General features: G+C 40.8%; 1 protein-coding gene across 1 annotated transcript in view; it reads left to right on the top strand.

Annotated features, from left to right (window-relative positions):
• xpr1a (xenotropic and polytropic retrovirus receptor 1a) overlaps positions 1-15654 on the top strand; it is a 62864-nt gene extending 47210 nt beyond the window's left edge. The window contains exons 7-15 of the mRNA XM_031864316.1: positions 624-705; positions 925-1112; positions 1473-1652; positions 3790-3958; positions 4820-5020; positions 10687-10853; positions 10952-11091; positions 11245-11469; positions 11865-15654. Of these exons, the coding sequence (XP_031720176.1) occupies positions 624-705; positions 925-1112; positions 1473-1652; positions 3790-3958; positions 4820-5020; positions 10687-10853; positions 10952-11091; positions 11245-11469; positions 11865-11922 (1410 nt within the window). The 3' untranslated portion in view covers positions 11923-15654. The remainder of the gene's footprint in view (positions 1-623; positions 706-924; positions 1113-1472; positions 1653-3789; positions 3959-4819; positions 5021-10686; positions 10854-10951; positions 11092-11244; positions 11470-11864) is intronic.
• Positions 15655-16269: the final 615 nt, after the last annotated feature.

The following is a 16269-nucleotide window of genomic DNA, read 5'->3' as shown; positions in this document are numbered from 1 at the left end:
CCCCCCCCCCCCCCCCCACTTCCCTTACTCTAGTATTAAATTACCTGAATACAAATGTGGTGTCCATGCCTGAGAATATCTCGGCGAGAATAATCTTTGCATTCATCTTACTGTAAGATCTTTTGCTGGTGGTGACTAAAGGTTAAAAACAAAAGGTGAGCGGTTTGTTATGGAAGAAATTGAGAGGAAGGAAGCTGGGAAGTTACAAAGAGAGAGAAACCATGAGAGCCTTTAGTATTGATTTTATAAGTGCCTTTCCATTGTTGAACAGGATATCTTTCAGAAATAATCGAGGCTAGTGGCACTTTACCCCCCTATGTTATATCAACTGTTATTAATGCATTAATTACCGTCATGTCTGACTTGAATTGTGCTATGTGACTATTGATCACTACATTTCCCCTGCAGGCATGTGTATAATAAATATATTAAAGCACATTAAAGTAGTCAGAGTTTTTTATGGAGAGACATTCATTTCAAAAGTTGTATTTACATACAAAATATCACTATTTAGCATCTGTGAGCTTGTTAATATGTATATCACGGTAGTTAGGTGTCTCATATTAGTACTATTAACATTATTTATTCAATTTTTTTTCTATATTCCCGTCTGCCTGATTCAGCCTGCTTTGGCTTGGACAACCTTTCGTGTGGGACTCTACTGCGGCTTCTTTATCATTCTCGCCATCGCCTTCGTTCTCACCGGTAAGTCACATTAAAATCCAGATTCATACATTTTTAATTTCCTGCGACAATGTGTCACTGTAAAATAACTGGCAGTTTTGGCAGATGGTTTGAGATAAATAAGGAGCATGTTCGGCAGGTTTTTATTGTTGTTTTCCCTCAGATGCGTTATCAAACAGACGGTAAAGGGTTTTATATTTTATCTTTTAAAAAGCAAAAAATCCACTGTGTTTTCATCAGGTGCTGTTTTTATCCGCTTGGAGAACGTGTGGCCACTGGTGCGGATCTATCGGGGCGGTTTCCTGTTGATCCAGTTCCTCTTCCTGTTGGGCATCAACACTTACGGATGGAGGCAGGCCGGAGTCAACCATGTCCTCATCTTCGAGATCAACCCCCGAAACAACCTCTCACACCAACACCTGTTTGAGGTCAAATGGAATCAATTATTTATGTTACTGAATTAGAGAAAATAAACTTTTTCTGTGTGATGAAGAAACAACTTTGTTTTCAGATTGAATTAGTGATCATGCATTTCTACAACATGCAATAGGAATGAATGGGGCTGTTGAGTCATCAGGGTAATCCAAATTCAAGGAATACATTTTTTTTTTTCATTCAGCAGAAACGGTACATATCTAATTTCCACAGGGTTTCATTTATACAATGGAGTAACAAAACACAACATCAGTGGCACAGAATTATTCAGATTGCTTTGTTAAATGAGATTATGTGTCAAAAGTGCTTTCTTTTAATGCCAGTTGCTTCTGTTTCTCCCCTGTGTGCTGCAGATTGCTGGTTTCCTGGGTGTGTTGTGGTGTCTCAGCATCCTCTCCTGTCTCTACTCGGAGTACACCTACATCCCCATGCAGATCAATCCGCTTATCCTCTATGGCTTCATGGTGCTCTTCCTCTTCAACCCCTTCAAGACCTGCTACTACAAATCGCGATTCTGGCTTCTCAAGCTGCTGGTCAGTCTATACATTTATTTATCGGAGCTTGTCTTTTACTCCTCTGCTATTTTAGTTTGAAAGAATTACAATGATGACGTTGAACTTCGGTGCCACCAATAATACTCACTCGGAGCGTCTGAAAATCTGAGCTGGATGAATCAGTACAGGTTCATGGATACACAAAGACTAATGTTGACAATTGTGAGCCAGCAGTAAGTAACTCTGTAGAGGACCACCATTAAAAAAAAATGAACCAAATGCGAACAAGATGAGACAATGTGAGACAGCGGCTCATATGGGCTGAGGATTGATTATGGTATTGACACAGAATAAACTTGAATTGCAGCACAGAGTGCAGGAGCCAGGTTTAATGAAAAATGTGTAGTTATTTGTATGCATGTACACAAAATTGCAAAAAATGTATACGTTTAGACAAACCAACAACACCAAAAGTTACCTTAACCAGCTATTGTACTCATACCTTAATTAACCAAAATCATATTTAAAAACTATAAAACCCCCAAAATATTGACAGAAAACTTCACCAAATGTTATTTAAACAAAACCTCTATAATTACACAAATCCATAGTGTTACAAAAAATATCGCCATGAATTTTTGCAGCATATAATAAAAAAATGTATTTGTGATTTTTGCGAAATCTCCTACATACTGTCGTACAAGTGAAGAGTCTTTTTTTTTGACTGCGTTATCCATTGTGTGTGTGTGTGTGTGTGTGTGTGTGTGTGTGTGTGTGTGTGTGTCTAGAGGGGGATGTGGCGAAACAGAGGGCAGAGGGTTTGAGGGATAATAGAATGCAGCCTCGTCCCAGGGGAGGTGGAGGGTTGTGACTGTGCAATCATTACAGGCATAGATCTATCAGTATGCTGATGCCCTGAACTCCTCTGTCCCTCCTCCTCCTCCCTCCATACTTCTCCCCAGCAGCAGCAGCATACCCCCTCCTCATATTAGTCTCCTTTCTTTCACAGCTCCCCACAGTCCTCAGCAGCACTCCCTCAGCCCTCCTCCACTGAACTGCTCCATAATCAGCCTCAGTCTTGATTGGTCCTCAGTAATCACAACAACCTATGCAGTATTAGAGCTGATATGAGCTGTTTTTCATGGTTGTCAGACATGTTACCGCCTAGAATACACAATAAGTGATTAAGGATGTTTCAGGAGAAATTGTAGTTTTCTTGGAACAAACAATCTGTTGTTGTTTTTCTAGCAGTGCTATAAAAATGTGTCCATGCCAGATGTGCTAATTTCCTCTGACAATAAACACCAGAGGACAAAGATGTAATTAAAGGGCAAACTGCAGATCTAGCACCTGGATTACTAGTGTTTGCTCAAGAAATGAAAACCTAACCACATCACTGCATAGGGCTCAGCCTTGAGACATCCACACAGACGGAGTGGATATGGGTGAGATGGCCACTTGATCAATACAGACTTTGATTGACAGGTTAAGAAAAATATCTAATGAGCTGATATGTGTAAAAAAAAAAAAAAAGATCAATATTCTTTGACATTTCCAGTGGAGGGAGAGTGTTTTTGGGGGTTTGAAAGTGTACATAGTGAGAGGCATACAGTCACTCCTGAATGTCAGAAGTGGCCTGGGGGGGGGTAAATGGAAAGAGTCGAGCAGCGTTGGATCATTTTACAAAGCGCGGTCAATAAACGAGCTCCTGCCAAAAGAACATATCCCAAATAACATGCCCATAGAAGCCGAAGCATGCCACAAATCCCTGCCAGCCACATCATGCGTTTGTTTTGTACACTAGTTAGTAGTGACACACAAATAAACAGATACATGCACACAGACTCATTAGGTTGTCCTGTGGTGTGCTGATAAGTTATGATCCCTTCATGTGATGCAGATCATTAATAGAGGTTTGCACTGCTTTGCACTTCTCTACTGATGAACTGCGACAATTTCACACCAACTAATTATTGACTAATTCCGTCCCAGTGTTGAAAGCACATACACAAAATGAGAAATGCATGTTTTTCTTAGATGCTTTTATACATTCTTCCAGTTTATACTAATGAATGTGTCAGTGCACTTTGAGCTCATTGAGACAAGAATGAATATTGTTATAAAATAGCAGCTTAACTTTATCACCTGCCATCTTTTCTCTGTGGTCTGTTTCCAGTTCCGCGTGCTCACAGCACCGTTTCATCGGGTGGAGTTTGCAGACTTCTGGCTGGCTGATCAGCTCAACTCTCTGGTGGTTGTTCTGATGGACCTGGAGTATCTCATCTGCTACTACATCTTTGAGCTGCAGTGGAGCAACAGCAAGGGCCTGCTGCCCAAGATTAAAGGTGAGACATGAATCTGTGTTCAAAATGGCCACATTTTAAAATGCATGTTCTCTCTGCCTCTGTCTGTGAGCAGATGGAACATAGCAGGAGCCAGGGAGGGGAAGGTTTATACCCAGCTATAGAAAAAACACACAAAAATACAACATTGGTGTGAAAGAGCTGGGTACACTTAGTTTTTTGGCTATGAATTTTCTCATTTCTATATAGATATAGGTAGCCATACGTATAGTTCAACCACACAATATTTATAATCCTGAGTAAGTGTTTCTTATTTACTGGAGTAGAGTTCATTCCTGTTCTCAGGAGTTTGTTGCTCTCTGGGAAATTATAAGGAAAATATTCTAACTGAAGCAGATATACAGTAGATTAGGCCTCTGAATAATTGGAACACCTATATAAAGTCAACTGCAAAACTTAAACAAAGAAAATCCTTGAATGCACTAAACAATAGATTGATGCTATAGATATTTGAATACATGCACTACTTTATTTTCAATAAGTGTTTATTCCTCACCTGCTATGTCGTGTCATTATAAAGACCCAAACCATTTGGTTCTAAATGTTTTGGACTAAGTTGACAGCGTGCCAGACAGCCGATCTGGCCTGTCAGGAAATACAATGTGAATAAGGTTTTAATTGCTGTCCGTCCACTCCACCAACGGTGACACTTCGGCCTCCACGCAGCCAATTAACACGGAGCTAATGGATCGGAAATGTTTGGCCTCTCCGAGGTCGCCATGTGACTCTCATAATAATGAGCCTCGCTGCGAGAAGAAGAATGTGGAGGGGACATTATGTCAGAGAAAAGGCAGAGAAAAAGAGGTTTTTAACATAAACATGCACTGTTTTATTCTATTCTAGACCCTGATGACCACATATGCCACAGCTACTCCTACGGTCTGCGCGCCATCATCCAGTGTCTGCCCGCCTGGTTCCGCTTCATTCAATGCCTGAGGCGTTACCGTGACACCAAGAGGGCCTTCCCTCACCTGGTGAATGCTGGGAAATATTCTACCACCTTCTTTGTCGTCACCTTTGCCGCGCTCTATGCCACACATAGAGGTAGGACATGGGACGCTCAATCATATCTACACTCAAATATCTATGTTGTTGTGTCATGTGCCCCAGGTAGGAGGTTTGATCTGAGCTGATGTAAAAATGCATCTTCGGTCAATTACAATGCAGTAAATTTCAGCTCAGAAGAGCAAGAGTATTTGTGTATTGCTATAAGAGAAGCATGTCAACAACACACAGGCTTTTTGAGCTTTTGAATTGAGTTGTGTGTGCTGAGAAAGCAGAGGTGACCTTGAGTGCAAATGCTAGAAGTTGGCCTTGGTTCCTTGTCGGTGCCTAGAGCTTTATAATGGAAATGGGAAAGGTTTGTCCGACACAGCCACGGATAAACAAGGTTCTGCTCTCATAATATGGCATTTAATATGTGGGCATGAGGCCAGAGAGAAAGAGGAGACCGACCAGAGGAAAGGAGAAATAGCAAAAGAAGAAAATGGAGAAGAAGAAAGAAAAATACTCCATTTGATATCTACCAGAAACAAGATTTAAAGAGGGCGGTTACATTAAAAGTCAAATCACTCTCTCCCTCCGACAGCTTCACAATTAGCCTGCAATTATTCAGATTCAGAAGCCGTATCACAAAGGAGTTCATGTTCAAAGATACAGCACCCAAGCAATAAAAGCATCCCTTCAGTATGCACCCTTTGTATTTCACTTTTCCATCACAGATATTTATCCACACAGCTCGTTTGAAAGCACTTTTCTTTGCCACTCGTATATTTTAAACTTGTCTCAGATGCCAGTTTATATATTTATTTGCCAGCAAAATGCCAGCTATGAAACTTCATCTTCAACCTTTCAAACCGCTAAATGAGATTTCCCAGCTTGACTTTATTTTTTTACGATATGAATTCAAATCAATACGCTTGCTTCCGAAGCTGACCGCCAGTGATCTGATATTGAATGAACCAGGAAGAGACAGAGACAGACAGACATACAGACGGACAAACCCTTTTTTTTTTTTTTTCTTTTTTTTTCTACTGCTCAGTAGGAGAGCTGTCCATTAAACCATATCCTCCTTCCTCCTCTGGTCTGAAGCCTGTAGACTAATGGGCTCTCTTCATGTGTTATTCTCTATGAAGCCGTTTTTCATTCAGCACGATAATGGAGGCTGAGACCAATCGCTGGTTAAGCAAAGGAGCAGGGTGGGAACACAGATACTCATGGATACTGAATGGATGGTTGAGGAAATTGCCGGTTGTGGAGATATTTGATGTATCCGCTGCAGAAATTATTGTTCTGGTCAATTTTAAAGCCCTTGATGAACAAATATAGGCACCAATGTCAGAATATCCTGCATCCAAATATGCAAAAGTGCAAAGTACAGGTATGACAAAACCCTCTACTGTAGCCTTAGTGTAGGCAGGACAGCTGATGCCCATCATCTGCCAGAACAGACATCAGGGTGGCGTCGTGTTCACACCGCTGGGTCCAGCTGTAAAAGGTGGCTGGAGTGTCAGTCGCTATCTGGCAGAGTTCCCACTGTCTGTCTGTGGATGTGTCACCTTCATTGCTAACCTGATCACAGCTCGGATGACCTCACCACCTCACGCCTTACTGGAACTTCACACATTCAGCTCCGGGAAGGAGAAATAATTTAACCTTAAATGCAATATATAAATCATTGGCTTCTCTTTGGACTCTACAGAGGACTGAGAGGTATTCAGGGTCGAGTTCTTCCATTTACAAGGTACAGTCTCACCTGTATATGTGGCAAACTGTGATTCAGTTTTTGGAAAGAAACGTTTTTTGGCTGTGTTCTGTCAATGTGGGATTCAGGCGTTAAATCATTTTTCATGTGTTGCAGCGAACGAAACAGATTTCTCCCCTCAGAGAAACGTTCGGTTCAGTGTTGTGAAGATGTGGTTGGACTCTGTCATGAAACTGTCATCTCAGCTGATGCTCAGAGATGATGGAGGATTCCCTGGTTAAGTCAAAATTTCCAAACTCTAAAAGAAACCGTGTGAGGCCTGATAATAAAGCAGATACTTTACTTGGATCAATACAGACTCGGCATTATGTACATTGGCTTGAGGCTTATTGCTGTTTTAGATGCAGGGGAGTTACAGGCCAAATGCTAATTTAAACCTGTGGGATTTATCTCATGGACAAGCAAAGGGAGGAGAACAGGATGCTGCATGGTGGGCAAAAATAGCAAACAGCCTCTGATAGACAGAGATAGACAAGGTATGCACAGATCCTCAATGAGAAGAAATGTGAAGGTGTTTGTCCTGTCAATGTACACATGTTTTAAAGACATCCCTCTGTCTGTGGCATCAACATCAAAAACTCCTGAACCCAGCTAAAATAACCAGGAGCAGAGAGGAACATTAGTCCTGCTGGTCTCTGTGAGAGTCTGACCATGGGGGTGAGGGGGAAAATAGATTGAGTCAAGCTGCACGGAAGGATCAGACAATTTAGAGCTGATAGAGCGTAGAGGGGGAGGTACAAATGAAAGGTTAGATGGAGAGAGGAAAGAAGTAACAGAAAAAAACAAGAGAATAACAGGTAGGTACTAAATATCGACATGAAAGGGATGATGATTCACAGATGTATAGATATCAAAACATGAATAATGATAGGAAATGGATAGAGGAGAGGAGGGGAGAGGAGAGGAGGGGAGAGTGTAATTACCAGCCCAGGGCTGAACACATGTCTGCTGGAATAGAGATGAGCCCAGAGCTGACAGCTTTTATAACTTCATTTCATGTTCTGACCCCTCATTCATTATCTGAAGAGGAATTGCAGCACGCACGCATGCATGCACGCACGCACGCACGCACGCACGCACGCACGCACGCACGCACGCACGCACGCACCTCAGTCAAACACACATGTTAACCAATGGAGATAAATGACACAGCTCTGAGTAAAATTTCTCTCTCTGCCTGCTTGAACTCTAATTCACCCCTGCTAAAGCCAAATAGCCGTATGCAAGCACATTATATTCTTGTCCTCAAACACTTTTCTCTGTGAGGTTTGTTCATACGAGTTGAATCTCTTAACTGCACCAACTTGTCGTGCATACCGTGTCTCAGCCTGGTGAATGCCACCTGTTCATGAGGTGTGTGTTTATGAGATTTCACAATTAGCATAATCTACGTCCCTTCAGTTACAATATAAGGCTACCTGTTCTGCTCATTCTGTGGGTCAGTTTTATTTTTAAAAATGTCACCAAAATTATTTTAGTGTCTGTACCGTATTTGAACTCCAAATTTATTCAGATTAAGGCGTTATGGTTCTAAAGTCAAGTGTTTTTCGCCCCGTGGACAGAATCAGACTATCTGTGTATGAATTTCATATACTTGGTTAGATGAGGTCTGTTGTTGAGTGGTGTCCAGTTGCAGGATTCTTAATTACCTTGTTGATGGATCTGGTGGCCATGGCAACAGATGATAAATTACTCTTTGATGCAGGGACTGATTGTTTCTGGTGTGAACTTTTTTACACCAGTGGGAACTGAGCCTGTTGCATAAAATGAGCCTGCCGAGGTGCTCTGCCTTTAATGGCGTTTAACCTCATGAGGGCCTGTGTGTGTGTGTGTGTGTGTGTGTGTGTGTGTGTGTGTGTGTGTGTGTGTGTGTGTGTGTGTGTGTGTGTGTGTGTGTGTGTGTGTGTGTGAGAGAGACAGAGTACTTGCAATTGAGTGTGTGTGACAGGAGCTAGTGACCACAGTTAGCCCTTACTGAGCATCTAATCAATGTCCATCTCACGATGGTTGACCTTTTAATGGTCCACTGGCTCACCAGCCTGGTGAAAACACATCAGCCTTAACAGAAACTGAAGGGTTAAGTACTTGCACACTTTACAAGCTGAGAAACTCACATCAGTGGATATTCTCCTGTGAAAAGAGTCTATTGTCCTGGACTAAGTATAATCTACGGCTGGGAAATCCTGGACTAAGTATAATCTACGGCTGGGAAATCCTGGACTAAGTATAATCTACGGCTGGGAAATCTCAGTGTGGCCGTAGGGACTACTTCCATCCCATCGCTCAGCTGAAGAAGCAAACAGCACAATGGGAGCAGCAGTTAACAGAGCAGCACAGCAGTAACTCTCCGTTAGAAATGTCCCCGCTCTGCTCCCTGGCGTCTCTTTGGCTGATAGCAGGAAGGAGCGGTGACTTTGACAAATGGGAACGAGCCCGGTCTCTGTCTGGTGGCTGCTGTCTCTGTCTGTGTGAGTCACTGTGTTAGGCCACTGGGTGCTGATTTATGTATCAACGCCCACTGAGGAACAAGCAAATCACATCCTGTAAACACACGCAGACTGCTGAGCTCGGCTAATCCCACTCTGACATTATACAGTACATCGAACAACTGTAAACTAGTTTAGAGCTCGTTAAATACTCATCAGCTGTGGGCAGGTCAACAAATAGTGATAATAATTATCATTACAGTCAACATGTTCAGTCTACCACTGTAGTATTTTGTCAACAAATTATTAAACCTGTTTATGATGAAGCGTAGCAAACATGATGCTAGATTGAACAGAAATGAAATGACTCTATTGGAACCAGCAGACTTGTAATTTATCATATAGCGTTGTGGCAAAATGACGAGAAGAGACGGCGAACTGAAGTTGCGACCCAGCGGGAAGTGTTTTAATAAGAACAAGCCAACATACAACAAGTTCAGCAAAACCCAAACAAATCCAATGTATTACTTTTCACAGATTACTTTTATAGTCCAAATTTTATAGTCCCCCCCCCCTTTAGTCACTCTCCGCAATCAAACCAGTTGCTTGAACCACAAACAAAACACATCTGGTCTCTCCACTATGTCATGCTCTCATGACTTTGTTTGGGTCAAGATAACCTTTTGGCAGAACATACGATTTGCGTACGGGAAATGTTTTGATACAAATTGGAGCGATAGATTACAATTTGTCTGGCGCGCCCTAATCACTTCCTAAGAATGCTTTTGTGAAACCGAATGTGTTCAACATAACAAGTTATATAAACTGTTTACTTGTGAACCCAAATGTGTTCAGTTCAATCTTAAGTTATATGATGATTTTCTTCAACAATAGTTATTAATCAATAACTTAACAGTTACTGTTACTGCAGTGAAAGTTGATCTAAGTTCTTACCCTTTTGAGAAGTACAGACGTTTTCTCAGCCAATAAAGTGCTGAGTCTTGGTTTGGATATTAGCAGTAGGACACGCTGTGTGGGACAGAAAGATGTAACTGACATTTATTCTTCTCTTTTACAGCACTGGGACACTAAGAGAAAAACATACCTCTAGTGCACTATACAGTACATTTGATAACAGAGTAAATAAATTAAGTGGATATTGAATTAAACTGTAGATTGATGTAAATATCTCTGCATATTAAAGTTAGAACACAAACTGTATTGGGATAAGCAAGCTAACAGCGTGTCATTTGATGTGTGGTCATCTTCCATTTGGAGAAAGATGTTTGGATGTATGAGTGAAAATGAAACTGAACTTAATAGTCCTCAGGCTATTCATTACTTGCTAGCGCATTCGTGACAGGAGGGCTCCCTCTAGTGGTCAAAGTATTGTTGCAAAGTTGACTCGCTTCAGTGAGGTGTTCGTAAACCTTCATTCAAGAAAATAAATACAGTTCCTTTTGTACCAGATCTTTAAATTATGTTATTTGCAATCACTTGTGTTTGTGTGTTTATTCCAGAGCAAGGACACACGGACGCCGACGTGTTCTTCTACCTGCTGATCGTATTCTCCACTATCAGCTCCCTGTACACACTGATCTGGGATCTGCGCATGGACTGGGGACTCTTTGACCGCGGAGCCGGAGAAAACACCTTCCTCAGAGAAGAAATAGTTTACCCACACAAGGTAGAGTCTGATAGTGTAAATGACACACACACACACACACACACACACACACACACACACACACACAGTTACCCTAATCCTGTCTCACCTGCGTCCAGGCCTACTACTACTGTGCCATCATAGAAGATGTGATCCTGCGTTTTGCCTGGACGATCCAGATCTCTCTGACCACAACGACCAAGATCCACTCTGTGGGCGACATTGTTGCCACCGTGCTGGCTCCCCTCGAGGTCTTCAGGTGGGTCTCAATTACATGACAACTTTTTTTTCACATGGTGTCACATGGTGCTCTTTCAAACCACTCATCCCAATCAGGCCCCACACTGAATTCTAAAACATTTTCACCCTTAGCGTCAGGTTCGTCCTACTCACCATCTTACTCTCTCTGCAGGCGTTTTGTGTGGAACTTCTTCCGTCTGGAGAACGAGCACCTGAATAACTGTGGTGAGTTTCGTGCTGTGAGGGATATCTCCGTGGCGCCACTCAACGCGGATGACCAGACGCTGCTCGAGCAGATGATGGACCAGGACGAAGGCGTCCGGAACCGTTCAGGCAAGAAGACCTGTAAGAGGTCCTACAGCCTCTCTCTCCGACGCCCCCTGCTGTCCTCCTCACAGTAAGAAACAACATGAACGCTTGATATCAGGCTCATACAGTACACTCATACATATTTATTTTAAGTTTGATTTATAAACACAGACGAGGTAAAAATGTACAAATTACTCTCGACAAAAAATAGCTTGAAGAAATTTTTACATTTCTCATCTTTGCTGTCGCTGTGTCACACTACAATAACTAGATACAGATGCTAAAAAACGGTTTTGAAGCGGTTTAGTTTTCTGACAACATTAAACTATTTACGATTTACTTTATAAAATACAATACATCAAATGATGCAGTTGCCATTGTTGTCCAAGTTGTGTAAAACATAAAACAACATTAACATATCTGTTGAAATGATAGAATGAAATTAAACATAATAATAAGATCATATTTTCAATCCTCTCCTAGATCAAAAAAGGACACCAAGGTGCTAATTGAAGACACGGATGATGAGGCCTTCAGCTGAGTTCACAACGTCACACACACAAACACATACATACTATACTTATAAGGACCTCACTCACTAACACCCAACCCTCAACCCTTCTCCCTTATAACAATAAAAGAGTAGTGACCCTCAGTCTAACCCTTTAAAGCAGTGAGGACCTCACATGGTCCTCACTTTGGACAATAGACCTCATCTTTACATCCCTGTGAGTATATTTGGTCTTTATAAGTATAGACAAACACAATCAATACACACTTTAATGCAGAAACACACATAAAGATAAACCTGCTGATGAAGCACAAACATAGTTTAATAGCTACAGTTGAGGAGAGAGCTTGTGACAGACAGACAGACAGACAGGCAGATGGATAGACAGGCTTCAAGGGAAATCTTCTGCACATAAGTAGAAACAAAGACCACACTGCCCTGGGATTATCCTCCTCTTCTTTAAAAAGACTTTTACTTTGAGATATGTGTTTCTTTAGGTTTTTTTCTTTACTTTTCCTGGATTTATTTCAGAGAAGCTGCATCAATGACTGTTTACAATCCTTTTTAACTGCAATAGGATCAACAGGGAGAAGACAAGCCAATCAAAAGACATCACAGAATATCAAAACAATTCAACTGGTCTCAAACTTGTTTCCAACGCGTTTTCTGCAGGAAATGCATTTTCTAGTTCTTTTTATACTCCGACTTTATTTTTGGTTGAGTTGTAATAACTTCAGTGTCAAATCCCAACCTTGAGGCATTTGCAGGAAAAGTGCATTTAATACACAAAACAATGAAGAAAAAAAAACTTTTACACCAAAAGAGATGTTTTGATTCAAACATTTCTAGTTTGTGAAGTTGCTTTGTAATATATTTAATATATTTTGATGTGCATTATTACTCTGTTGTAGTACTTCTACATGTGTTGTTTATACTATTGCGACTAGTTGAGCATCCAGCTGATGATTGTTTATGTATTTTATAAGGTTTGGAATGTTTTTCTTAGTTAGACTTGTGCCATGTTTTTATAAGCTCATATTTAGACCTCAATTTACCCCCGACCTAAAATTAATGCTACACCGACTTGTGAATCATCGTGTCATGTCATCTTAAAGTGCCCTATTAGATACAATATATGTGCATGCACTGCTATTCTTTGCATTAACTACCAAAGCTTTATTTTGTGAATGTGTCCATTCAACCTAAAAATCCCAGTAATATGAGTAGTGTGTCAAAAGTGATGTGACGTACCCTTTCAAATATTCAGTTAAATAGTTAGAGTCAAAGTGTATATGCCAGTGGCTCTCAAACTGGGAGGGGGACCAGGGGGGGGGAAATCAATCGATCTAACGAGGTTACAATAACCAAACAAAAGAGCTCTGATGCCAACAAGTCTAGAAAATCAGGACACACCTTTCAAAATGGCGCATGACAGAAACAGTTTGAGAAGCACTGGTGTATCGCAACACTCTTTATATGGTCACCGGAAATCCTGAGCTCTCTGACGAAAGCTCAGTATTGGTCGGTTTTGTACCCAATTGAGCAACTTATATATTTAATTATGCGTATAAATATGTTTTTGGGTGGCTCTAAATAATTTGGGTTCCTTTTGTACCATATGGGTGGTTTTCACCAGCAAAAACTTAGACTACAACCAAATGATTCGGCCTCTTTTGATTTGGTTTCACACAAATTATCATAAAACATAATGCACATGGACGTTTAAACCTCTAAAAACCTTTAAACAAAAAAAGTGGGCACCTTGATGATCTCATTGAGTTACTTTGTGGCAGTCAAATCTGGCACCACTGTTTAAAAGCTCTTTCAGTGCTTTTAAACAGTAGATATCTATCAGCTGTGACATGTTTCACACCTCCTGTCCAGCTCTGAATCAGTCAGGTTTCACCACATTCAGCGACATGTTGTTTGTTTGTTTGTCTCTACGGTTTAATGTGCCATTTTAGCACTTTAAAAAAAATGTTTTCAAGTGTTGTGATTTGTTAGATCAAATGTAAACTGCTGATCACAGGTACGGAAAGTTATTAATAACCAGGAAGAATGTGCTGTACATCTGACGTCTACTATTTACTCCCTCGGCTTATTTTCAAGCCAGCAGCTCACACTAACTGTTGGTTATCATTGTAAAGTGTGGTGCTGCTGCTGGTAAAGGCGCCCTGGTTTTCAGAGAAAGGATGCTAATGTTAATGCTGGTTTGTGTCTTTCACTTTCTCTTCCTGTTTGACCCCCTCACTCTGTTCTGCTGTTCCTCCCTCGGGCTACATTGCCTCACCGCCAGCCAGTCATGAGACGAAGCCCAGAGAGCCACAAGACAAATGTGTTTCAGAAAGTCCTGTTTCTTCCCGTTTGTTTTTCCTGTCGCGGCTAAAAGACCGAAAAGCTTCTATGTGCAATGAGCTTAATGTGAACTAGAAAGCTAGAAAGTTTTTTTAAAAATATGTTAAATATGTAGAAGATGGGTAGCTTCCCGGTTCATTTAAATACACTGGATACATGCCATAACTGTCTACAGGCATGAAACATGACACACACACACGCACGTACACACAGCCCACATTGCACCTCTCTCTTGTGTCGGAGAGCACAACTCTACAGCAGACAGTTTTGTAAAAAGGCTCTGTTGTCTTGCCTGCATGCTGCTTTAGTTTTACATTGTACATAGGTCTTAATTTATTTGACATGTGTATATTTGCAATCACTGTTGCTACTGTGACAATGATTGAGTTCATACGTTGCCATTATTGCTCCAAGACAAGCAGTATTTTTAGGTGATTAGGAGCTTTTGTTTTTGATTGATCACGATCCTGCACTCCTTTTTATGTGTAAATCTGTTGACAATGTGTTTGTATAAAAAAATCCATAGAACTGGAGAATGTGATTGGTTGTATCTTGTAGGTGATTCCCTCTTCTTTCAATGCTTAAGGGGGAGGTGTCAGGGGCAGATTACTGTGTCCTGAAACTGTAAAACTGTTGGTACATTTGTGAATGTGCATGAAGATATTGTGGACGTTCCATCTGTTGTTGTGAACTGCCCTGCTGACGGAAGCACTTTGACATAATATAGGGCAGAGGGACAGACCCACACCATGACAAGATACTGTTAAACTGATCCCAGATCCGCATGAGTTCCTCTTGAATTAGCTCACAAACAGATGCTGGATCTTCATTTTAAGCATTTTTTTAAGATGCTTCTCTTTGAGAAAAATAAATGTTTTAGTGGCTGGTGTCCGTTCACAGATGTTCAGTGTGTGTAACCCAGAGACAGAAACAAAAACAGGGTTATTTTGTACAGTTTGTGTTTGATGAGATGATCCTCAGCCCTTCCATCCAATTCTTCTCATGGGTGATTTTGTTTCCACTGCTTGCTGACACCCCCATGATGTTAAAGTGCTTGATATGTGTCGACCCCACCCTCTCCGTCTCTTGATGTTGTTCGTACCCTTTCTCTAATCTAGCTGAACGTGATAGTACCTGTAGTTTGGTAGATGGATGTTTGATGAGATACAAAAAAAAAAAAAATAGAATAGAATAAATACATTGTGGCTAAATGTGATTTTAAGAGACATAAAGAAAGGAAAATGTCTGACCCATCCACCCCTGAATCCCTTTTACAGAGTAGTTTGTACATGTCGATTGTATAACACCGTTCTATGATGGTTTTCCTGATGGTGTTTGTATTTCTGTATACACTTTGGTGATCCTGTCATATCTGGGTTTTATAAACCACGATTATTTTTAAAACTCGCTCTGCCTCTTGACTCTTTCTTTCCTCTTTTACTAATATACTAAGTTTCTGCTGCTCCAGTCTCTGCTAATCGTTGAGTTTCTCACAGATTCTAGTTTTGGGTCTCGCGGATGTCTCTGGCCTCCTTGGTGGACAAGAAGCTTTGCTGAGTGAGTTTCTCCGCCTTTAATGCAGTTTTGTATATACATGTACATGTACATTAACACGTATTTGTACAGCTTATTCCTTTAGCTCACAATTATTTGCTGTGGCGGTTGGGGTGTTGCTGTTTCCTCTTCCAATTGCTTTATTGTTCTTAATGTCTGTCAGAATTCTTCTGTGTAGATTATTTACTCCTTCAGCCCCTTAAAGTACCTTTCTACAAGTTGTCATTCCTAACCTGACAGACACTTAGGGTCTACAGTTTTACGCTGTTTTTTCGCCAAGTGTATTAAGATATTGAATTTTAAAGACTTATTATTCTGATGATATACTATACTATGACTTTAATAATATTAAATTACGACTTTTAATTACTTTTTTATGGTACCCTATGACTTTTTAATGACTTATTATGGTTTTATGTGAAGCACTTTGAATTACCTTGTTGTTGAAATGTGCTATACAAATAAACT

Source organism: Anarrhichthys ocellatus, unplaced genomic scaffold, assembly GCF_004355925.1.
Source record: "Anarrhichthys ocellatus isolate YVR2014 unplaced genomic scaffold, GSC_Weel_1.0 scaffold30, whole genome shotgun sequence".
NCBI lineage: Eukaryota > Metazoa > Chordata > Actinopteri > Perciformes > Anarhichadidae > Anarrhichthys > Anarrhichthys ocellatus.
This window is presented reverse-complemented; position numbering and strand designations above follow the sequence as displayed.